Below are 22,095 nucleotides of genomic sequence, written 5' to 3'. Positions count from 1 at the left end.
GGCAGTTGCTGAAAGCAGTACAGTCTCCCCTAAGCCTCCTCTTCTCCATACTAAACAACCTCAGCTCCTTCAGCTGCTTCCCGTAAGACTTGTGCTCCACACCCCTTACAGCTTTGTTGCCCTTCTCTGGACATACTCCAGGGCCTCAGTGTCCTTCTTTTAATGAGGGATCCAGTACTGAACACACAGCACTCAAGGTGTGGCTTCCCCAGAGCTGAGTACAGAGAGATGATCACTTCCTTGCTCCTGCTGGCAACACTATTTCTGATACAAGCCATCGGTCTTAGCCACCTGAGCATACTGCTGGCTCACATTCAGCTAGCTGTTGACAAATGTATCCAGGTTCTTTTCCTCTATGCCGCTTTCCAGCCACTCTGCCCCAGGCTTATTTTGTTCTTTAAGTGTGCCATGCCTGTCTTGCCTTTTCATTTTAGGCATTGAAGCTCAGTTAGTACTGGCCTTTGAATCACTGCAAAACCCAATGGGTGGCATGCGGGCAGTGGAGAAGGCAGATTTCTTGTGTTCGTTCTCATCTAAGGAGATGTGTTAATGTGTTTAACTTCCAGAGTACACGACTTGCTCCGTTCAACCTGGATCCTGGTGGGGCATGTGGGAATATATGTTTACAGTGGTTACATTGAACTGCCTGAACTGCCTTCAAAATAGGCTGTTCTTATCATTCTTAGGCTGTGACAGCAGGAAAAGCCAAAAACCTTTGGAGTTCAAGCCTACTATGCTTTCTTTCCCTATGTTCTCCAAGCTTTAACATATTTGATATTTCTTTTGCGTGTGTGGTTTGGTAAGTTTGGTAAGTTTGGTTCTTGTCTTGATTCAGACCAGGCTTTTCATTAAAATATGCTTTTGTAGCATTTTGCAATACAGCTCCATTTATTTTTTTTTTTAATTTTGTCTTAGGTTTTTTGTGCATTTAAACTGTTCTACTGAAATTTCACTTTCCATCAACTAGAAAATCTGTTGGAGTTGCTTGGGAACTGTCGTATATCTATAGGTACATCTTCATAGTCATGACGAGCTTATAAGCTTTTAACATGTAGAGTTCAAAGCATGCATTTGTACCAAGCTATCTGGAGGCTGTAGGCGATGGCTTTAAATTTCATGTAACTTTAAAGGGCCTTTCTCAAGAATCTTGCATCTTGGACTGTTTACAGGAGCTCATAATATAGAATGACTGGATGCATATATTCTGTTCATGCAATTTATTTTGATTTTCCCTTTCTCTGACTGGATTGCTTCACACTGGATCCACTGTGGTTTTTAAATTGCTTCAGAACACAGCCTTCTATTGGCTGTTTCACTTCTCTCTCTTTTGCTCACATCGGTCCCACTAGCTTTATGATTCATTGTGGAATGAATGGATTTATTGCTCCATGAGCTGATGAACCTAATTCTTTTCCAGTCTTAATTACGTAGTTTGGGATTTTCGTACAAGTTCACATAATTCGTGTAATTGGGATTCTGGAATTTCAGGTAGCATTTAGCACCTTTAATGTTTTTGATATGCAGCGTTCCTGAAGTGCAGTGCTTGACCTTATGTGGATCCTGGCTGATGCATTGCAACAGTTCCTCTTGGACGCAGGCTGATACATGGCGGGAGGTTAATACCATTCATTCTGGAGATCTGAAAAATCATTTTATGGCCTTATTCAGTAAGATGAAAGGGTGTGTAAGTTCTCAAAGATTACCAGTTACTCTTCAGTGCAGTGTCCTTTGTTGTAAAGAGAGTTGCCTCAGAAGACTGGTTTGTAGGGAAGTCCAAGTATTCAGCAAGCCAACTACAATAGCCAGAAGGCAGAAAGCCAGACAAAAAGTGTGACTGAGAAACAGGTTGTCCTAGAGCCCAGTAGAGGGATTTCTGATGGAAGTACTAAAGGCTTTGTAACAGGGATTTTCTTGATGAATCTAAGACTTTGTATAATTACAGTCTTTACCATTGTGTGTAACGTGGATTAGGAGGGTGGTATTTGTGTAGTGGGTTTATTAGGTTACTATGTAAACTTTCACTTGAAACTATTTCAAATGAACTTCTAAGTATTAAGGAGGTAATAGAATTTATATTCAAAAGTTATCCTTGAGAGAAGAAAGTTATTTTCTACTGTAGAGTAAGAGTTGTACTATTGTAGTCATATCAGTTATAAAAACTGGTGGTCATGGCATGAATGTCCTGTGAGCCTTCTGCTCTGTCCGTGTCATGAACACTACTGTTTGAATGGTCAGAAAGAATCAGTTCTAGCTAGCATGCTTCAATATTATAAAATAATCTGGTGAGTGCAAGTCATTGTTTTTGAAGGAAGGTTTTTTTAATCAACCTGTGAAAATCATAGGATTGCTTAAGTTGGAAAAGACCTTAAAGCTCATCGAGTCCAACCACAACCTAACCATACTACCCTAACTCTTACAGCCTTCCACTAAATCATGTCCCTGAGCACCACATCCAAACAGTTTTTAAACACATCCAGGGATGGTGATTCAACCACCTCCCTGGAGAGCCTATTCCAGTGCTTAACAGCCCTTTCTGTAAAGAAATGCTTCCTGATATCCAGCCTAAACTTACCTTAGCACAACTTGAGGCCATTTCCCCTCGTCCTGTCACCAGTGAGAAGAGACCAACCCCACTCTCACTGTAAGCACCTTTCAGAATTGGAATAGGGCAATAAGGTGAAGACTCAGCCTCCTCTTCTTGAGACAAAACAACCCCAGTTCCTTCAGTTGCTCCTCTGTCCAGTAAATATTTAAAATACTACTAGTTACATTTCAGTCTTATTAAAAAGAAACAAACTAGACAGTTGTCCTTAGATGATAGTTAAAGCAACATTTTTTGCAGTTGTTTTTTTTTTTTTTCAGCGTCTGTTCCTTAACACTTCTACCAGCTGGAGTTTTTTCCATCTCTTGCAGCCAATTTTGTTGTTCTGGATGGTTGTTTCCTGTGCTAAGCTCTCCATTAGATCTTAGAGTATTTTTGTGACACTTCCGAGTTCATGAATGAGGTAACTTTGGTGCTTTCATTTGAAGAATTGCTCTTCATAGACAGTCTTGGGCAGTGCCTGAAAAAACATCTTTTGTTTAGGCGGTGCAAAAAGGGTTCAATGCCTTCTCTGTTTTTTCTGTTTTCCTTTCAGTGATGTATTGTTCTCACAATTTTTTTTTTCTTCCCCCAAAGCTGAGTACTACTTATATGGAAAAACAGCAAGCTTTTCTGTGTTGAATTTCATTTCAGTGTTTTGACTCTAGCCTTTATTTATTTATTTATTTATTTACTTATTTATTTATTTGACAAGTTGAATGCATCAGTAATATCTCCAGTTTAATAAAAGAACAAAATACATTCTACAGTAGTAGTGACATGCTGCTAAAAAAAACCTTGTACTAATTGTATTTATATAAAGATACTTCTCTGAAAAAAGGATACCAGTGATATATCTTCAGGGTTTGATACTTAAGATGAAAGCTGATATGTCAAAGGAAAAAGAAGCATTGGGTTTTGTTGCTGGCTTGTGTTTTTTCATGATGATAGGATCATGGAATATCCCGAGTTGAGAGGGAACCCAGGGATCATTGAGCCCAACTCCTGATTCCACTCTAGCACATCCGAGATCCAAACCCTGTGTCTGAGAGTGCTGTTCGAACACTCCTTGACCTCCAGCTGCCTTGGTGCCATGACCACTAAATACTGAAAAACAAAAAACATTATCAGTTAAAAAATGTTTTGTTTTGTTTTTTTAATTTTCTTTTTAGTCCAGATAAGTTATCTGTAGAAATTCTGAAATTGAGTTTGTATACATATTTTGACATTTCATATTTTTCATTCTAGGAAACAAATGAAATATTTTGTGAAGCAGGTTTTCAAGTGTAAATTTTAATGGGTAGTACAAAGTTGGATCAGATCCTCTCTAGTGTAGGAAATATTATAATTACTTTTATATGTCTGTAGGCAACTTAAAAAAAAAAAAATAAAAATCTTAATGAGTACTGGAGGGGGAAAAAGTGTAAGAAAAAAAACAGAGATCAAGGCTTTCTTTCCCCACTGTTGATAGTATCTGCATATTAGATTTGATTGCTTTCAGAAATCCTAGATTATGTTATCATTTTGATTTGTTTCCAATTAAAGTTGAATGTTTAACACAATCAGTAGTCTTTTGTGTATGGAATCTGTGGAGATCTTCGTATTACAACTGGATGTGGTGTCTGTGCTGGAGGTTGTACCAAATGGCCTCCAGAGGTGCCTTCCAACCTCAGCCATGCTGTGATTCATCTATATCCTTAGCTCTGCCTATGGGAGATAACACATCAATGACATTTTATCACACAACGGAAATATATTCTTAGATATTGTTTGTAAAGTCTTAAAATGCAGAAAAGAATACGACAATAGATATGCAGGCAGTTTTGGGCAATGCATTTTTACTGAGAGCTGCTTTTGTAAAATGTGCTGTTATAGGAATAGCTAACTGAAAAAGTAGACTGACTGTGCTAGCACTTAGCAACTTATGGCTTCTAAATTCACTTTAAAAATTATTGTGATATCTTTAAGTAAAGATGCCTTGGTCTCCAATAGTTTGCATCCACAGAGGTTCTTTCTGCTTCTTTCATGCTTAGAAAGAACATTTTTACATTGATAAAAGCAACAGTGTGTACATTCCCACTTTTTAATGTTTATTCTTTTATCCTAATGCCCCCAAGTGATGTACTTAGAAAAAAATTGTACATTTTACCTTTTATATGTCCAATTCAATTCTTACTCAAATGAAACATTAGCTGTTTGGTATTGACAGCTCCTAATTCCCAGTTTCCCGGTAGTGAGCTTTTTGCTTATAGCAGCAGCGTTTTTAATTATGAAACCAGAAAGCATTTAAGCAACTTTTGTCAAATATTAATGAAGCTTTCAAAAATATGGGGGATATTCTTCCAGAGACAGGAAATGTTTAGCCGAGAGAAATAGACATCAGCGTGTCACAGATAATGTTTTTATTATGTTTCACTACTATTCCTGCACACTTTATTTTATGGAAGAAAGCATATGCATGGAACTGTACTTTGTTTTGCTTTTACTCTTTTTTTTCCCCACTTGCTACAGAAGGAAAATTAGAATTCAGGGTTCTCTGACAGAGGCCTACAGTGAACAGGAAAATTAGGTGCATTTTCTAGTTATCAAATGACTCTCCATATAATACTTTAGCTGACATTGAATATGTTTTGGCAACTACTCATTGCAACATAGTTTACTAAATATTCAAGCCCTTGCATCAATGAGATACAGTTACCATTTGTCAATTAACTCTCCCAGTCTCATAACATCTTGTAATCCTAAAGAATGGATAACTTAATTATGCCCATTAGCAAATAGAAAAATGTATGACCTAGATTCTCTTGCCTGAGCCACCACCTTGTGAAATATATTTGGGTTTGTTATAATAAATTATCACTGTCTAAATGTGCTTTTGCTTCTTTTCTTACACTATCTTGGTTAAAGCATGGAGTACCTGAAAACCAGAAGAGGTAAGAGTAGTCATAAGATTAATGGGCTTTAAAAATGAGCGCTGTGGAAAGATTAATATGTGAGAAGCAGCTCAGGCTTCTGTGAAAAACTAGCATCAGTTAAATGTGAGACAGAGCTGGCACACTGGGTTGAAAACTTCCTAAATAAAATGGTTTTGGTGTCTTATTTATATTTTATGAACTATAGGTGAGTTATGGCAATGCAAAGAAAAGGACTGTGAAAGCCGTTACAGTCAGGGAAAAAAAGTATTTCCTAACTTTAGTCAAGATGATGTATTTGAACTTGAAGAAGATAGATAAAGTGAAGCTGGATACACATACTTAGCTTCCAACTTGAATTGCTGTTCACTTTGCTGTTTGGAAGAAAGGAGCTATTAATATTTTTAATCATCAGCATTTATTACACTGTAAGACATTTGCTTGTTCTATCAGCAAATGCTGAACAGTGATTTTTTTAATAAGTTTTTTTTTAATATTCAAAATATATCTTCAGGTAGATGTTTCTGAGTTCACTTGGTATTACAGCAGAGCCCAGAGGTTCTGCTTTTTGGTTGTTGCAGAAAACCATACTCCTCTAGGCTGCTTTCCTATCTGTCCTCTCTAGTTTATGTACGCGCCACGTAAATGGAAGAGGAATGAACTACTAATCTCCATTCATACATAGGTGATGGTAGGAAAGAAATAATAAGAGAAGTAACTGACGGAGGTCCTACAGTGTGAAACAGAACTAACGTTGTTTAAAGCCAGGCTCGTATTTTCTAATTCCTTGTTCATTTTTCACCTCTCGGTCTGCAAATTTTTCCAGTTTCTTTTCTGACATACTGGTAATGTTCAGGTACATTGGTATTACGTGGCATTTCTGGTTTTCTATTTTTATGAAGTTAGCAGAATAAAAAGAAAGATAAAAAAGAAAATAAGTACAATGCACTGAAAATGAGAAAAGAATGTTATTGTATCACTCCCAAGTCCATTCTTGAAAGGGTTCATAGAGTATTTTGGTTTATATGGAAAGAGGTGTTTTTTGTTTTGAATGAGTGTTATTTATTTTTTTACACTCATTCAGAAGTCATCTGTCTTTATTTAATCTCTGTTTCATGTTGACTGCATTTGCTGAATTTTTATTTCAGTTATTTTTCAGTTGTATGAGGCATTGCTTTGTCATGTAAGGTATCATCATGAGAAATCACTAAAGATATCCTTAGAGTCTGATCCTGTGCGTTATATGAAATATAGAATGAGTGTTACGTTTGAAATATAGTAAGATATGACTATAGTTGAAGCTTTGTAGTGGCAATTTTTAATACTAGCTACTTGTGCTGCTATAAAGTCATACTGTATTGACAGGCTGACACTCTGTTCATAACTTGTTATTTAGAAATGTAGTAAATGTTGCTTCCTCAAGTTGTGACCTGTCGTAGTTTTGGCTGTTTACATTATGTAATTGCTTTCAGTGGCTGGCTTAAAATGAAGGAGTCAAGTTAGACAGTTGCTGAATGCACTTAGTTGTCACAATTTTTTGCAACTTAAAATATTTCCTTTTATGTTGTCTGCTTTGGCTAATGATGTAATTGTTTGCAGAGCGTGCCAATCAAAGTATCCATCAGCTGAAGTATGCCTTGGAGGAAAGACATTTTGCGGAGAGTAAGGATGAAGTTGGATTTGACCAGTCCTCTGTGGACAAGGGCAGTGATGATGTGGACAGGTGCAGTGACGACAGTGGGAATCCACCCTGGGAGGAACTACAGCACAGTCACGCAGGTAAGATTACTCTGAAGGCAAACAGCTTAAAAATGTTAGAAATAAGAATAAATTTATCCATTTGTACTATCAATATTATCAATATTATTGCTTATAACCAGTGTGTTTTTTTTTTTTTTTTTTATCTCTTCCTAGTTAATCAACTTAAAATTTTGTTGCAACATCAGGAGAAGATGGAAAGTGAAGACTCTCCATCAAGGAGGAAGATGCAATTCCGAGTATGTTTCTTCTTGTCTCTTTGTGTTATTTGAATGAATGGCATGCATGCTGTGATATGTTTTCTACTGTCCTGGAAGAATTAGAGCTCCTGAGCCATTCTTACATTCTGAAATTTTGATTCTCAATGATATGATCTCAACTTGGTATGTTTATGGCCACAGCAGAAGAAAAATCCCAGATGCTTGATTTAGGCTTTTCCTTCTAGTTGATCATGTGTGTTGACGACAGTCCACATTACTTTGTTTTCTCATCATCTTAACTGCAAGTTCATCCTTTTTGTTTTGGAAACGGTTGGGATTGACTGGATAGTCAATCCCTGTAGCACCAAGTATAGTAGCTCTGTAACAAAATGCAGTGGTCTCTGCCAAAGTTAGTTTACTAAGTGGAAAGGACATCGTTATGCACGTTTCTCAAATTTATCCTTCTTGCAGCAGAAATGCTCTCAAAACATGCACTCAGCCTAGGTGGGTTACATTACAAATTTAGTGTCTACTCTGTAAGTGTTTTTCTGGATGGTTCTCGAAAACCCTGCATTTATCTCAACTGTAGTTCTGGGTGAAACAAGGGTCATTAAGCTCCAACCCCCATGCCACAGAGTTCTGGTTTTAAAACCTGAAGTTTTTATCTTAAATGTTGGACAGGGGATCTTAGTAACTCGCTGTTGAACATAAAACATCTTCCACCAATTACTCTTCTTCTCTGATGCACATTTTGTGTATAAGATGTAATAGCTACCCGATAGTAGCATGAATTTTTTTAAAGGTATATTTATATTTTTGATTGTGAACATTTAAAAAATAATTTTTAAAAAACAAAGATGTAGGTTTCTGAATCTTTTATGAGGTCTGGGAGACTTAGGTGTCGGGCTGTTCAGAGTTAGTTCCTGAAAATTACATCTGGGACCTTTAAGACTAATTAATTAGATCAGAATGAATTACAATATGCAAAATAGTTGTGTAATGTCAGCTCTAAATTAATTCTATTTTCAGATGACCAAAGACTCTTATTAATAGGATAAAAGAGAGGCTATGTTTTTTGTGAAACCATTTCAACTGTGATTTTAAGGGTATTTTAATAATAGATTTAGTTACACTCTTGTTTAATTTGTACACTGTTCTTAGCTGTAAATGCTGTGAAGTTACAGAATCTTAAAATATCACGTTCTTTGATAAATATTTGTTAGACATTTTCCTGTGTTTCTGTGTGGCTATGAAAATTGCAGACATACTCGTATTTCTGCAGCAATAATTAACGAACATTTAGAGGTGTATCCTTTGATGCATACCAATTAAAATTCAAGATACTTCAATATTCATTTCACAGAAGAAAATACCCTCCAACATTTGTCTAAAATGAATAATAAATAGTGTGTGAATTTCATTTGGGCATTGGTTGATGGTTATGTTCTGTAGATGTGCTTATTCAAGCAGTAATATGTTTTGGCAGAAGAGGCATATTTACTTCTTGAACTGAAGATTAGAAGTTCTTGCTGTTTCTCCCTTTCTCATGACCTGGTACTTTTTTTTTATTAAGCATAGGCTGTATACTGTGTGCAAGTGACTTCTTCTTGCAGTAATTGGTAAACCAGAAAATAACACACACTGTTCTTTACTTCCTTCAGAAAACCCCAGAAGCTGCAACAGAAGACTTAGCAGATCCTTCTGATCTTATTCCTAGAATTAATGATCAGTCTCAGTACATTAACCATTTAGAAGCAGAAGTGAAGTTTTGCAAGGTATTTATTACATAATATATTTCAGCTACTGAAACCCTGATCCCCCAATTATTAAGAGTTGCTTTAAGAAAAACTTGTGCTTAGCCTTGAGATAAATTGCTTCAGTGACCAAAAATGGGTAAACCACAGTTCAATAAACACCGAGCTTTATCGCGCATCTTGGTGTTTATGTGGTGTTTGAGGAGCTTCAAATATGTTTTTATTTCATCTTACAAATGCAAATAAGTGTATTTTTTAAGAAATAATTATTTTGTAGCTTAAATTTCTGTATAAAAACAATTCTTTTTTGAGTGTTGTTATTATGTTTGAAAAAGCTGAAATAAACTAGATAAATATTTTCAACTTTGTTCTCAAGAGGTTGATGATTGTCTTAAGGAACCTTTTACATGCAGTTTCTCCCTCTCACAGGAGGAGTTGTCTGAGATGAAAGATCAGGTTCGAGTAGTTATACTTGAAAATGAGGACCTCCATCAGAAACTGAAATTTTTGACTGCAGAATATACCTTGGGAGAACAAGCTCTTCTAGATACTTCAGTAAGTTTTTATTTCTCTTGTTGTTTTAACCAGGGTTCAATGAACTAACTCCTATTAAGAAAAACTTATATAAATGATTATCTTCAAACTGAATTTTAGTCAAAACAAAATGACAGTTTGAAAACATGAATTTCTGTAGATATCATCAGAGATCGCTAACCTAATGAACTTGTGTACTGGCTCTTATATTTTACTGTAATTAAAATTACAACATTTGATATTTACATAATTAATGTTAGTTTTAAAAATACAGCATACATAATTATAATTGAAGCATTAACATTTTCATTTTTGGCAAATAATCAGAACTCCAGGCATAATGATTTGAAGCTGCGTCAACCTTCTAAATCGTCATCAGCATATAACAGAGATCCAGCTTTGGTTTCAAAAACTGTTGGAGAAGTAGAAAAATGGCATGTAGAACTGGTTGGTATTAGGATTTTTTTTTTACTTTGGAAAAGGATTCAGTACTGTTATTGCTGCAATTTTGTAATAGATTTATGGAAGGAGTTGGCTGAACCTTAATTTGAGATCAAATTTTATTCTCTTAAACCTCATCTCCTTGTTATTCACTAATTAATATAATTCTCCAATTAGACACAGATGCAGGTGTTGATTTCCAAGAGATAAGTCTTAGTTCAAGAATACCAGGTCAGTGATGGCTCCACTGTACTTTGGAGATTCTGGCAGTAACACAACCCATAAGCAGATGGAAACTAGCCGCTGTATTTTAGGCAGGCCTCCAGAGAAGCTTGTTTGCAATGAGTTTTCCTACTTCTGGAGCAGAGCAGGGTCAGTAAGCTACAAAAGTGGCTTTGCTCAGTCTCTCTTCCCTGGTCTGAATTACACTTGTTGTGCTTTTAGAGATACCAAGAACTCTTACTGATTCAGAGCCTATCCTGTTTCCTAAGTTTGGGACAGTATTCTAGATTCATTTGCTCTAAAGGAACTGGGTGACAGTGGCATCCTTTGGGGAAAAAAACAAACAAACAAAAAACAGGATTAATTGAAAGTTTTGGGATGCTTCTAATCGTGCTTCTGGCACATATTTAACTGAAAACATATTCAGTTATCAATAACACCAATTTGACAGCTAGTTTTTTTACAATAAATGCACTTTTTTTCCTCAGTAATATTTACAGTAGGAGTATCGTAGTGATTGTGACTTCTTTCTAAGCATCATAGTGAGCTAAATTTCTGATGCTTTCTTTGGATTGCTATCATCATTGTATTTTATCACTGCTGTGCTTGATTTATTTGTTTCTTGGTAATAGGAGTCCCAGGTAGTAGGAGTATATTATTATATTATGAAAAAATAGCTACTCTACTTGAAGAATCTTTTATTTCTGCAGGGTTGTGGGAGAGTAAAAGAAAAACTGAGATAAGATCATAAATTTTTCTAAATTATTGTAGATGGTTGAAATTTGTGGAGCTGTAGCAATTTATATCATATAAGGAACTGGCAAGATGTGTAGAACTAAGAAAATGGGAGGTTTATTCATGTTGTGAACTTTAACAAAAATGTGAAATAGTTAGATTTCTCCGAGTCTAGTGATTTAACAGGTTTATATCTTCAGGAAAAAGAATAAATATGGCTGATGTCTAGATTTATATGTAAAGACAGTACAAAGAACAAACCAAAAGACACAATTATGTTTTGTTTTTTCTTCTTCCATCTTTTCTAAAGGAGAAACTAAAACTTCTTTATCAGGATAAAGTCAGTATCTTGGATGCCCAAGTACAATCTCTAAGGTATAGTGAAATATTTATTTTTTTTCTTCAAATTATGGTTGAAGAAATATTATCAACTCCTAACATGATGCATTCTTTATTTGAATTTAGATAACAGTGTGATTAAAGACTATAGGTGATGTTTTCAAGTTCTTTGCCTGAAAGCTGGTTTTAAAGGATTTATTTGTGTTTTCTCAAGTAATATAATTGAATGCATTGTTATAAAATGTATGTATTGCCATTTAATAAATTATGTCAAATTGTATTTTCAGACATTACTGAGCCTCAAAACTTGATATGAAATCTCTTTTTTTTTGTCCGGTTTCCTTATGGAGACTCCGTGCCTGTTCTGATAATACAAACAAAGTTAAAAAAGAAGCTGAAGTTTTAACTTATGTGAGCTCGTTCACAATCAACTTTCTTCTGGTATCAAAAATTTTAGGAATCTCTGAGTTAGTTTAGGCCACATAATGCTTTTGGCACAGGGCAACAATTGTTCTGAAGTATGCATGCTGTGTTTCCAGTCATGTAACCTGCATAGCTTCAAAAATAAAAATATTTGAAAATAGGTCATGCACTCTAAGTGAGTGGTTTCATTATAGACAGCAGACTAGCAAAACCAGCAGTAGAAGCCAACGCTGTAGGATTTGGTGTTCTGGAATAAAATTCTTGTGTACTTGCATTCATGATACTGCTGCCAAATTTGTTTAATTATGTTTTTCCCCAAATAATTTCTAATCCAATATATCTAAAATTACATAATTCTACGTGTGCTTGTATGCAAAAGAAGTTACTGGTTTAAATATGCCATCTGCAGTGATGAAATCATAAATGTACAAAGCCAATTGTGCTAGGAGAATCTTAAATCTCAGCTACCTAGTCTGTTGGCTTTCTTCCTCTTTCGGCATAGTGTTAAATATATTCAGAAAGAAAGATTAGAGAAAAAATTAGAGAAAATTAAAGAAAGATTAGATTGAAATCATCTGAAAACTTCTAAAGGTACTTTTTGAAACTTCTCACTTTCTCCTAAGGGGTGCCATCTTTGAAAGTGTAAGCGCTTTGAAACACTTGGGATCTGGTGATTTTGCACTTTCAAGTTTCAAAATTGTACTGTTTTCAGATGGAACTATCCCTATTTTTTTAACTTGAATTATGAATTTACATAGAACTCATCAGTTTCTGCCCTAGATTTCTTAATAATAGGTCTGTTGTACCATGACTGTACAAGGATATACCCAGGGCAAATTCTGTCCAGGTTATAGTGTATTCTAATAGACCTACTACTAAAATAGGAAAAAAGTACACAGAAGCTATCCCAGAAGGAAATATATGTGCATACATATCGTGTGCTCAGTAAATCTAGTGCAGCCAGAATGTGTCAGACTTGGTATGTGTATGCTGCCCAGATGGTCTGCATAACAAACCAAAAGTTTTGGATACATTGCACAATTTGTCAGATAGATCTTTATGTGCGCAGTGTGCATTTGTCTGGAACTTCCTGATGTCAGCATTCTTTCTGAGCTCTTCCTGCCATGACAGATGCTTGGAAATTCTAGAGAAAATTCTTCATAGAACCTGGTATAAATTTCAGAGAGAAGTAGAGAACTTACCCTGTTTTTCTGGCGTTGGGGTTGACCTCAACTTTGTCCCTAGAGTGATCAGAGAGGTGATCAGAGTGAATGTTCACAGAATCACAGATCACAGAATGGCCAGGGTTGGAAGGGACCTCAAGGATCATGAATCTCCAACCCTCCTGCCACAGGCAGGGCCACCAACCTCCCCATTTAATACTAGATCAGGCTGCCCACAGCCCCGTCCGATCTGGCCTTGAACACCTCCAGGGTCGGGGCATCCATAACCTCTCTGGGCAGCCTGTTCCAGCACCTCACCACTCTCTCTGTAAAGAACTTGTGCTGGATTTTCTCTAGGAAGTGTATCGTCACTTGCTGGCTAATTTGAGAGTAGCGTAGAAATGAGGAGCTACTGTTAATATTAGCAATAAGAGCAGGAAAAAAATACATTTTCATAGGATATTGAAATATTTGCACAGCCATTGTATAAATGATGGTATATGATTTACAAAGTTTCTTTTGATAATGAATCCTTTTTTTCTCTTCAGTAAAAATGTAAGACTACAAGTTTCATCTAAAATTTTCTGTGTGGCTTTACTGTTTTCAGTAAATAATTTAATTTTGTTTTATCTATTAGTAATTTTGTTGACACAGTTTAACTGCTATTTCTCTGCTAAGATTTTCCGCAGGCTACTGAAATGTGTAAAATAATGTACATTATGGAGTTTCTTACAGCTCTTTTTTTTTTTTTTTTTTTTTTGCATTTATTGTTATATTTTGCATGTAAATATAGCTTGTAGAAATGTTTGGGTATTGCTCAAATTATTTTTTTTTTATTTTTGTTTCTTCTTTTTAGGAAACACCTTTCAGAATCTCAGAAGACATGTGAAGATTTGGAAGCAAGGTTAAAATATCAGAAATCACTTGTTTCAGCCACAAATTCTAGTCGAGTTGGTGGTCTTTGTCTCAAATGTGCACAGCAGGAGGCAATTCTTGCACAGACACATTCTAATGTTCACATGCAGGCCATTGAGAGAGTAACAAAGTAAGTTTGGGATATTTAGTTTCTCATGAAATAACAGTTGCCTACATTAAACCACGTAGATTATAATATGGTTGTATTTGTAGAGACATTTACAAGGCAATGGAGTCCCAAGTTCAGATTGTAATACGAAAATTGATGGCAGAATATGAGTGTAGGTCACAGCCACTGTGAAATCCATAGGTAGTTTTCTTCTTATTTCAAATGCAAAAGAAAGTTAGTCTTTATCTTATAAATGCAATCCCTTGGGATTTCCCCCACCAGACTGCTGGTAGTTTATATTTATTGTGCTAATTCTACAAGTAAACCTTTCACTGTACCAAGAGAAATCCCTTTTTTCCTTGAATATGTTTAATAGGTCCAGAGTTTGGGATGGAATACTTTGCTAACTAATTCAAGGCAACTTCCTTTGAATGAAAGAAATGAAAATATTTTTAGCAACCATTTTTAAATTGTGGCTTTTATTTAAAGGGCTTAGAAAGTAACTGTACAAGCTGAACATAGTATATGTGGTTTGTAATGTGATACAGTAATTCAGAAATTCCAACAACATTAACTTTTTTTTTTTAAAGAAGTGCTGCTAGTCAATCGTCTTCAGAAATCTCTCAATTTTTACTTGTTAGTAATAGTGACAGGATACTGCAGCTTTCTCAAAGTTTGTTAAACAACCATCTGTCTATTGTCAGATACGTGAAGATTTTTAGGATTTCCAGAGTTTTAGAATGAGTCTGCTAAAGAGGAGGTAGTGGGTCAAGAAGTGGGAAGTCTGAAGGGGCATAATACATTCTGTTTGACAAATGGATGTGATCTCTACATATTATATGGATGTTGGGAGGATTAATGTATTTTTCTGTTGTCACAAGTCCAAGAATTTTCTGGGAAAGCTCTCTGTTGCTGAAAAATCATGTTTCCAAATCTGCCTTTTTTTTTGTTTTTTTTTTTTTAATAGTAACTGTTGTCACAGAAACTGTGGAAACTCAGCCAGTACATTTTTGTCACCTTGTGTTACAGGGCAGCTTGAAACAAAAGATTTGAGCTGATTTATTTCTTCCTCTTAAACCATCTCTCAACAACATCTGAAATCAACTTCTTTGATTGAAGTTATTAAAACAAAGATATTACAGTAGATATTTTCACAAGGACTAAGTAGTTTGTCCAAATGCTGCTAAAATGAATACACAGAACTGTTACCATTCAATGCAACAGATGCACAGACAAAACAGCAGCAATTTTCAGTCAGAATCTAGTTGTTCTGTAAATAAATGGAGACAATTATTCTCTCAGAACTGAAAAGCATTCGCCATATGAAAAATAGTGGGATAGTTAAGTATCTAACTTTACTCATTTTGATATGGTTTTTGTTAATAAAGAAGTCGTGTGGAGGTGTAGAATCCAAGAGTATTTTTCTTTAGCTCAGTTAGAGTGTGCAGCAAAGAGCTACTGTTTTTTCCTGATATATTCAATAACCTGAATTATTTTTGGAACTTAAATCCTTTCTTTTAATTCTTTTTCCTTCCTATTTTACGTGTAATGACAGGGTAATACCATATTGCTTTGTTCTGATATTTTATACAGCTTTTTTTTTTTTTTTTTAAACATGGATTCGTATTTTGTAATGTTACTCAGCTTCAGCACATTCATGACCTGAATTCTTCCAGATTTACTGGTAGCTTCCCTAACAGTCCATCTTGAAGCATAAGACCAGTAGCAGGTGATAGATACAGATAGATTAACAGCTCAGCAGATACTCAGAGTATTCTGTCTTTCATGCTTAACCCGTACTGGTTTTAGTCTTGCTTCACATAATACCTTTGTCTTCTATCTGTTAATATCTGTTTTATCTGTAAATATCTGTTTATCTGATACACCTGCTTTTCCCCTACTTATGGGAAGATACAGAAGAAGTATATTTTTTTCTTTTTTTATGTGCAGAGAAAGAGATGATTTGATGGATGCACTTGTTTCAGTGAGGCAAAACGTGAAAGAGATGCAGCAAAGAGAATCAAATGCATATGAGCAAGTTAAACAAGCTGTGCAAATGACAGAAGAGGCCAATTTAGAAAAAACAAAGGTAAAGTCATCAAAAAGATTAGAGCTTTTGAGTATTCAAAACTCCTGTAAATATGAATTAGTTTGCAAGCTAATGAGAGAATGTGTGCATAAAACCTTTGTTACTGATGTGGTAGGTTCAAACTGTGAATACTTTTGAGCAGTAACATGAACTCTGGATTCTTAAGTTGTCATCCAAAGCTGTGGGATGTATTGCATTCTGAAGCCATTATTTAAATTCTTAAGTGGTTTCAGAGCTCAATGATAAAAACTGAAAGGTAACATTTTCAAAGGCATTTACAACGTATAGGAAGATAATTGTAATCACACAGCCAGGGGATTGGAATGGACCACAAGAGAGCATCGAGTCCAGCCTCTCTGCTAAGGCAGTGCCCTACAATAGGTCACACAGGTAATACCACCTTTCTGAACTGCTCCTGAAATAATATTTGAAACATTTATAAACAATTAGTTTTACCTCAGTTGAGTGCAAGGCAAGAACTGATTAGTTATTATATAGGACTTCTCATCTTCAGAGTTAAAAATGCTACCTTTATGAAGCTTTTGGCACGGGGTAAATAGTAATGACAAAACCACTTTTGATCAAATGCTTATGCTAGCCCTAGTTACTATAATAACTATTATTGATCTGAATTATTTCTTTGAGATTTAGTGACATCTACTGCATTATTAGTGAATTACTATGAATCGAGTGGTTGTGGTTTGGGGATATTTCTATTTTCTTTAATCATTATTGAATTATTTGGTTTTTAAGTATACTTGTTTTTAATGAAGTGCCTTTGTTTTTGGGTAAGATTGATATAATTGTTCTAATGACCGAATAAACAATAGTAGTTGATATTATTTATCCAGTGCTGTAGGGATGTGTGTCATAGACTCTGTATAAAGTCTGTGATTCGTAGGAGAAAATATAGTAAGAGCTTGAAATCCTACATACTCGTTAGATGTGATTATTGCAGCTTCAAGTTTTTACTCAACAGAGAGGTGATGAGTCAAATTAGCTCACGTTAGTAATGGTTTAAGTCTTTCATATGAGAAAAGCAGCTCTGTATGGTGTTTTTTTGTTTGGCTGGTGGTTTTATTTTTTTATTTTATTTATTTATTTTTTAAAATACTAGTATTTATCTGGGGAAGCACGAATTGGCTGTTTGTTTTTGTAAGTATCAAAGAATCACTTAGAAAAGTCCACCTGAGAAATGTGAGGGGGTAGCATTTAGAAGTCCACTGTATTACAGTTTCATTATCCTATCAGACTATCTGACCTCAGGTACTTATTTTTTAAAAAGCATCATTTTTTTCCTGTTTTTTAGTTGTTTCTGTTCCTTAGAGCCAGGAAGAGATCTGGAAAGGCTAAACTTGCTTAGCTGCAATAAACCCAGGAGTGTTTTCTGCATAGATTTCATAGAATAACTTTTTGAACCATTCATATAGTAAAAACAGCAGTTTGCAAGGAGTCGGGTATAGGAGACTGGTTCTACAGAAGTGCATTCAGGAGTTTTAAATGAAAGGCAAATAATCAGCTGCAGAAGAACAGCTTCTTATTTGGAAAATATACCCTGCAAGTGCTTTCTTCTTTGCCCTGACTTCTAAATGCATTTAGAGATGCATTTAGAATTACCAATCGCAATAGGGCATGTTTATACAAATAAACGTACGTCTGTTTTCAATTTGTTAGTCCTATTCTAGATGTTAATATGGTAGGATTGGATAAACATCATAACTATGTTAAAAAAGTAAAAAAACAAATAAGCAAAAAAAAACCAACAAAAAACATCCTAATAGTGAATTGGTTTCTCTGAACACATTAGGTACATATTGCAGTAATTTAACATCTTATTTTTAAGTATGAGAAACCTAATTGTTTTTATATTTTTCTTTATTTAGGCTCTCGTTCAGTGTGAGCAACTGAAAAGTGAGATGGAACGCCAGAAGAATCGTCTTGAAAAGGAGTTAGCTGTGCAGCTCAATAAGAGGACTGAGGAGAAAGAAGCTCTGCGAGAAGAAATGAAGAAAGAAAGGGAGAACTTGGCAGCAATGGTACACATATGATTTTTCCTATTTGTATATACAAGGAGTATAAAATTTCTCTAAACTTTCTGTTTGGGCATCCTTTACTTTGTTTCTATTTTGGATTTTCAAGCTCAGTAAATCTATTCTAACACTACTTTAAAGTATGATTTGTTCCTAGCTTCCTATAAGGAATAAGTTGTCAAGTTGAACGTTCAGAATTTTGTACGTGTGAAGGTTAGGACCTTGTGCTACATAATACTTACATTATATGTCAAAGCTACAGTATTGTAATTGCATTGTAATATGGTATTTTTTTAGAGAGATCTTTTCAACGCTTAATTTGCCCATCTGCAGAAATGTGGAGGAATCTTGTTTAAAGCAAAATAAAACAACCCTATATTTATGGAATCTTTCAGACAGAATCTCTCTTGTTATTTATATTGAGACTGACTGACCAAGACTGACTGACCATTGTAGCATAATCTTGCTCTAGACTTCTAGATCCAAGTGTAATGTGAGTATAAAGCACAAGAGTTTTCTGCCACGTAACACATATACAGAGGAAACTTCATCCTAACATCAGTAAACCTATGGGACATTTGATTTAGAGCCTCTTCAACCATTTTATGGTGGAATTTGGGGAATAATACAGTGAATTTCTCTTCTGACTGTAGTTTTTTTTTCTGTATTTATTGGCTCTTTTTAGAAATAAGCCATATTGTAATATGACCATATATAGCATAGAACTAAGAGAAATATGGTTGTATTTCTGGTATTGTGAGATAATATTCTGAAACAGTAATAGGAATTTAAAGCCTTCAACTCCAATTTCGGATCTAAAAACAAGAATTAAGTATAGTAATGAGGATTGAATATTTTTAAAAGTAAGCTTCATAAATCTGTTGGCAAGGCAAATAGAAATTAAAACCTAAACTGCGGACAGTGAGCCATCGTTAAGTAGTAAGCAGGTTTTTTTTTAAGTCATTGCTGTCTGTTGGAAGTTATCCGTAAAGACAAAATTATTAGAGGGTGTCCAGACGAGAGCTATGAAGATGCTGAATGGTCTGTAGGGCAAGACATGTGAGGAGTGACTGAGATCTCTTGAATTATTCTGCCTGAAGAAGTGGAGGTTGTGGAGAAGCCTCATGGTGGCCTACAGCTTACTCGCAAGGGGAGCAAAGGCACTGATTTCTGCTCTCTGGTTACAGTGACAAGACCCAAGGAAATGGCATGGAGTTGTGTCAGGTGAGGGTCTGGTTGGGGATTAGGAAAAGGTTCTTCACCAGAAGTAGGCCGAGTGTTTGGGCTCTGGAATGGGCTCCCCAGGGTGCTGGTTCTGGCCTTAGGCCTGCCAGAGTTCAAGGAGTGTTTGGACATAGGGTTTGAATTTCAGAGTTCCTGTATAGAGTCACGAGATGGAATCAGTGATGCTTGTGTGTTCCTTCCAACTCAGGATATTCTATGATTCTAAGCTTTAGTCATTTAGATTTATTTCAGAGCAGAATATGCACTCTAAAATGCAGAGTATTAGATAAGCATTTCATACTTTTTTTCAGCAGAATAATTCATTCTTTCATGTCAGTACATCACCTTGTATTTTATCACAAGCTGCTGTGCTGTGTTTTACTGAAACTGATCTCGTCTTAGGACTTGTAGTCTGTCTGTCTTTTTTCTTTTTTTTTTTTTTCCAAAATCCCATATAATGCATTAAATGTTGCATAGTGATACTATGATGATGTCATTCTTAGTAATTAAGAAAGATATAGAGTAACTTTCTAGAAAACTATGATCTATACGTATGATTTAAGTCTACGTATGATTTAAGTCTACGTATTATTCGATTAGCTATTGTGCTTCAGGACAATGAAATGGTAGAAATAAGGGTTGACTTGATGCACTGTATGCTATGTGAGTATTTTATCACTTTCTTTAAGAAGTCATTTGTTTGAGGGAAAGAAATGGTATGTTTCAAAGTTCAGGTGGATATATAATGAGTGAAGAATAGTTATGAATATGTAATCCTCTAGGTTTGGCTTTGAATTCCTGTAAGTTAACCTAGAACTGTCAGACACCATTATTTCCATTACATTAGTAAGCTTCAGGGCTAAATAGCTGAAGGGTCACTGTCTCTGTTTTATTGTTACATTTTTTTCCAGCGCTCAGTAAAATCTGATCTGAATTAATTAAATTTTTACCATACTATTTCTATATGCTTTTTGGATTATGCTTTGATTTTCAGTGCGAAAGTACTGTCTGAACTTGGAATTAATTGAATATATATACTTACAATGGCAGTTGTTTTTTGTTTTTTTTTTTTGCTGGTGCAAAAGATAGCTGGGGGAATGTGATTTTGTTGAAACTGATCTACATAAGTACAGATAAGAAGGTGTTAAATAGTTCTTCCATAGCTGCAAAAGTATTGCAACCAGGTGCATATGACACTTCGATCATGTTTGCAAGTTCTGAAGACTAATCTGACTAATGGAAAGTTTCAAATGCATGACCTCATGATAAATTAATTCAAATTAACATACCAATTATTAAAGTAATTTAGCCGTATTTGGTTAATATTTTTATTATATTTCTAGTTTATGCTTTTTTTTTTTTTTTTTGCATTTCTTGGCATATATTTTGTCTATATAGCTGCAGTTACTTTCAAGGAGAAAGTCCTACAGGGTTTAAATCTGTAGCTGGCTGAATTTCATCACTGCTGTGTTCTTGTTTATTTTGCAGGTGACGGCCATGTCTGAGAATGTTGCCATGTTAGAGGCTCAAGTAGAGAGAGTTACAAGGGAAAAGAATTCTCTAGTTAACCAGTTAGAAGAATCACAACATCAGCTTGCATCTCACGAAATGGAGATGAACAAGGTAGGCACATTGCTTTACTTCATTGCTGTGACTTGGAAGATGAGAGTTTTTTTTTGTTTCTCCATTTTCCTCTGTACTGGTAAAGAGCGCGTGATTACAAATGTAAACTCTTCTGAAGATTCCATGTAAAGTTTTACAGGAGAGAACTTTTATGTCTGCCAAGTCACATTGTGATTCAAAAGTTAAGCTTACTTTTTCACAGGCTACGCAAATTCTGATTATAATCTGTATTAGGTGTAAGTAAGTCACATAGTATTCAACCCTGTCTTGTAATTAAAGTTTTTTCAAGTACTTTCTTGTAGAAATGCTTTGCAGTGTACTCCTTTACTAATTAATGTTGATGATAAGCATTCTACAAAGAAATATTTCTTCTGTGTAAGAATTACTGTTTAAAATATATATTAGATCTGTTTTATGTACACACAGTATAAAAAATTTATATTCAAATTAGGTCTGTCTGTATCAGTTTGGAGTGCTCTATATTGCACATTTCTCAACCGATTAGAGCCTTAATGTCAGTCATGACATGAGAAATAAAAAAAATGCAGTCTGAAGCTTATAATGGAGAATGATAGCTTGTTACAGCAGTTATTTTTTTATCGTAGAAATCAATTCAACTTCATGAAGATGAGGGGATGCTAATTTTATATAGAATAGACAATCTGCGAATGAAAATTTGTTATGACCTTTTGAAATGTTTGTGGCTGCTCAGTAACCCTATAGCCAATAGTTAATCGCACGGTTTTGGGGTGCAATTTGTTCTTCAGGCCTCCACTTCTGGGGAGATTATCAGCTGTTTGTCTTCATCAGCTGCTCATTCTCTACAAGTAGGTGAAAGTTATGCAGAAAATGTACAGCAAAGAGCCCATCAAATGCACTAGAAAACTTAATTCAAATTCAACTGAAAGAAATAGGAAAGCTCATTTTAAAAATGTAAAAACGATCTGTTCTGTTTTACCTCTTCTGATACATGTAAGTTTTGGTTTTCTGGACCAGATTTGTGGATGGCTGTAGTGCTACTTTTGAGGGTGGGGTAGCAAGGG

General features: G+C 35.2%; 1 protein-coding gene across 8 annotated transcripts in view; it reads left to right on the top strand.

The window, feature by feature from the left end:
* SDCCAG8 (SHH signaling and ciliogenesis regulator SDCCAG8) overlaps positions 1-22,095 on the top strand; it is a 104,194-nt gene that overhangs the window by 900 nt on the left and 81,199 nt on the right. For 7 of the 8 annotated variants that reach the window (XM_085219627.1, XM_085219630.1, XM_085219631.1 and 4 more), the window contains exons 2-11: positions 7,093-7,272; positions 7,408-7,490; positions 9,113-9,226; positions 9,635-9,760; positions 10,067-10,186; positions 11,448-11,512; positions 13,919-14,107; positions 16,037-16,175; positions 18,059-18,211; positions 20,918-21,052. In XM_085219627.1, the coding sequence (XP_085075753.1) occupies positions 7,093-7,272; positions 7,408-7,490; positions 9,113-9,226; positions 9,635-9,760; positions 10,067-10,186; positions 11,448-11,512; positions 13,919-14,107; positions 16,037-16,175; positions 18,059-18,211; positions 20,918-21,052 (1,304 nt within the window). The remainder of the gene's footprint in view (positions 1-7,092; positions 7,273-7,407; positions 7,491-9,112; positions 9,227-9,634; positions 9,761-10,066; positions 10,187-11,447; positions 11,513-13,918; positions 14,108-16,036; positions 16,176-18,058; positions 18,212-20,917; positions 21,053-22,095) is intronic. The other variant, XM_085219632.1, reaches the window with a different exon arrangement.

This window comes from Meleagris gallopavo, chromosome 2 (assembly GCF_905368555.1).
Source record: "Meleagris gallopavo chromosome 2, MGAL_WU_HG_1.1, whole genome shotgun sequence".
Lineage (NCBI taxonomy): Eukaryota > Metazoa > Chordata > Aves > Galliformes > Phasianidae > Meleagris > Meleagris gallopavo.
This window is presented reverse-complemented; position numbering and strand designations above follow the sequence as displayed.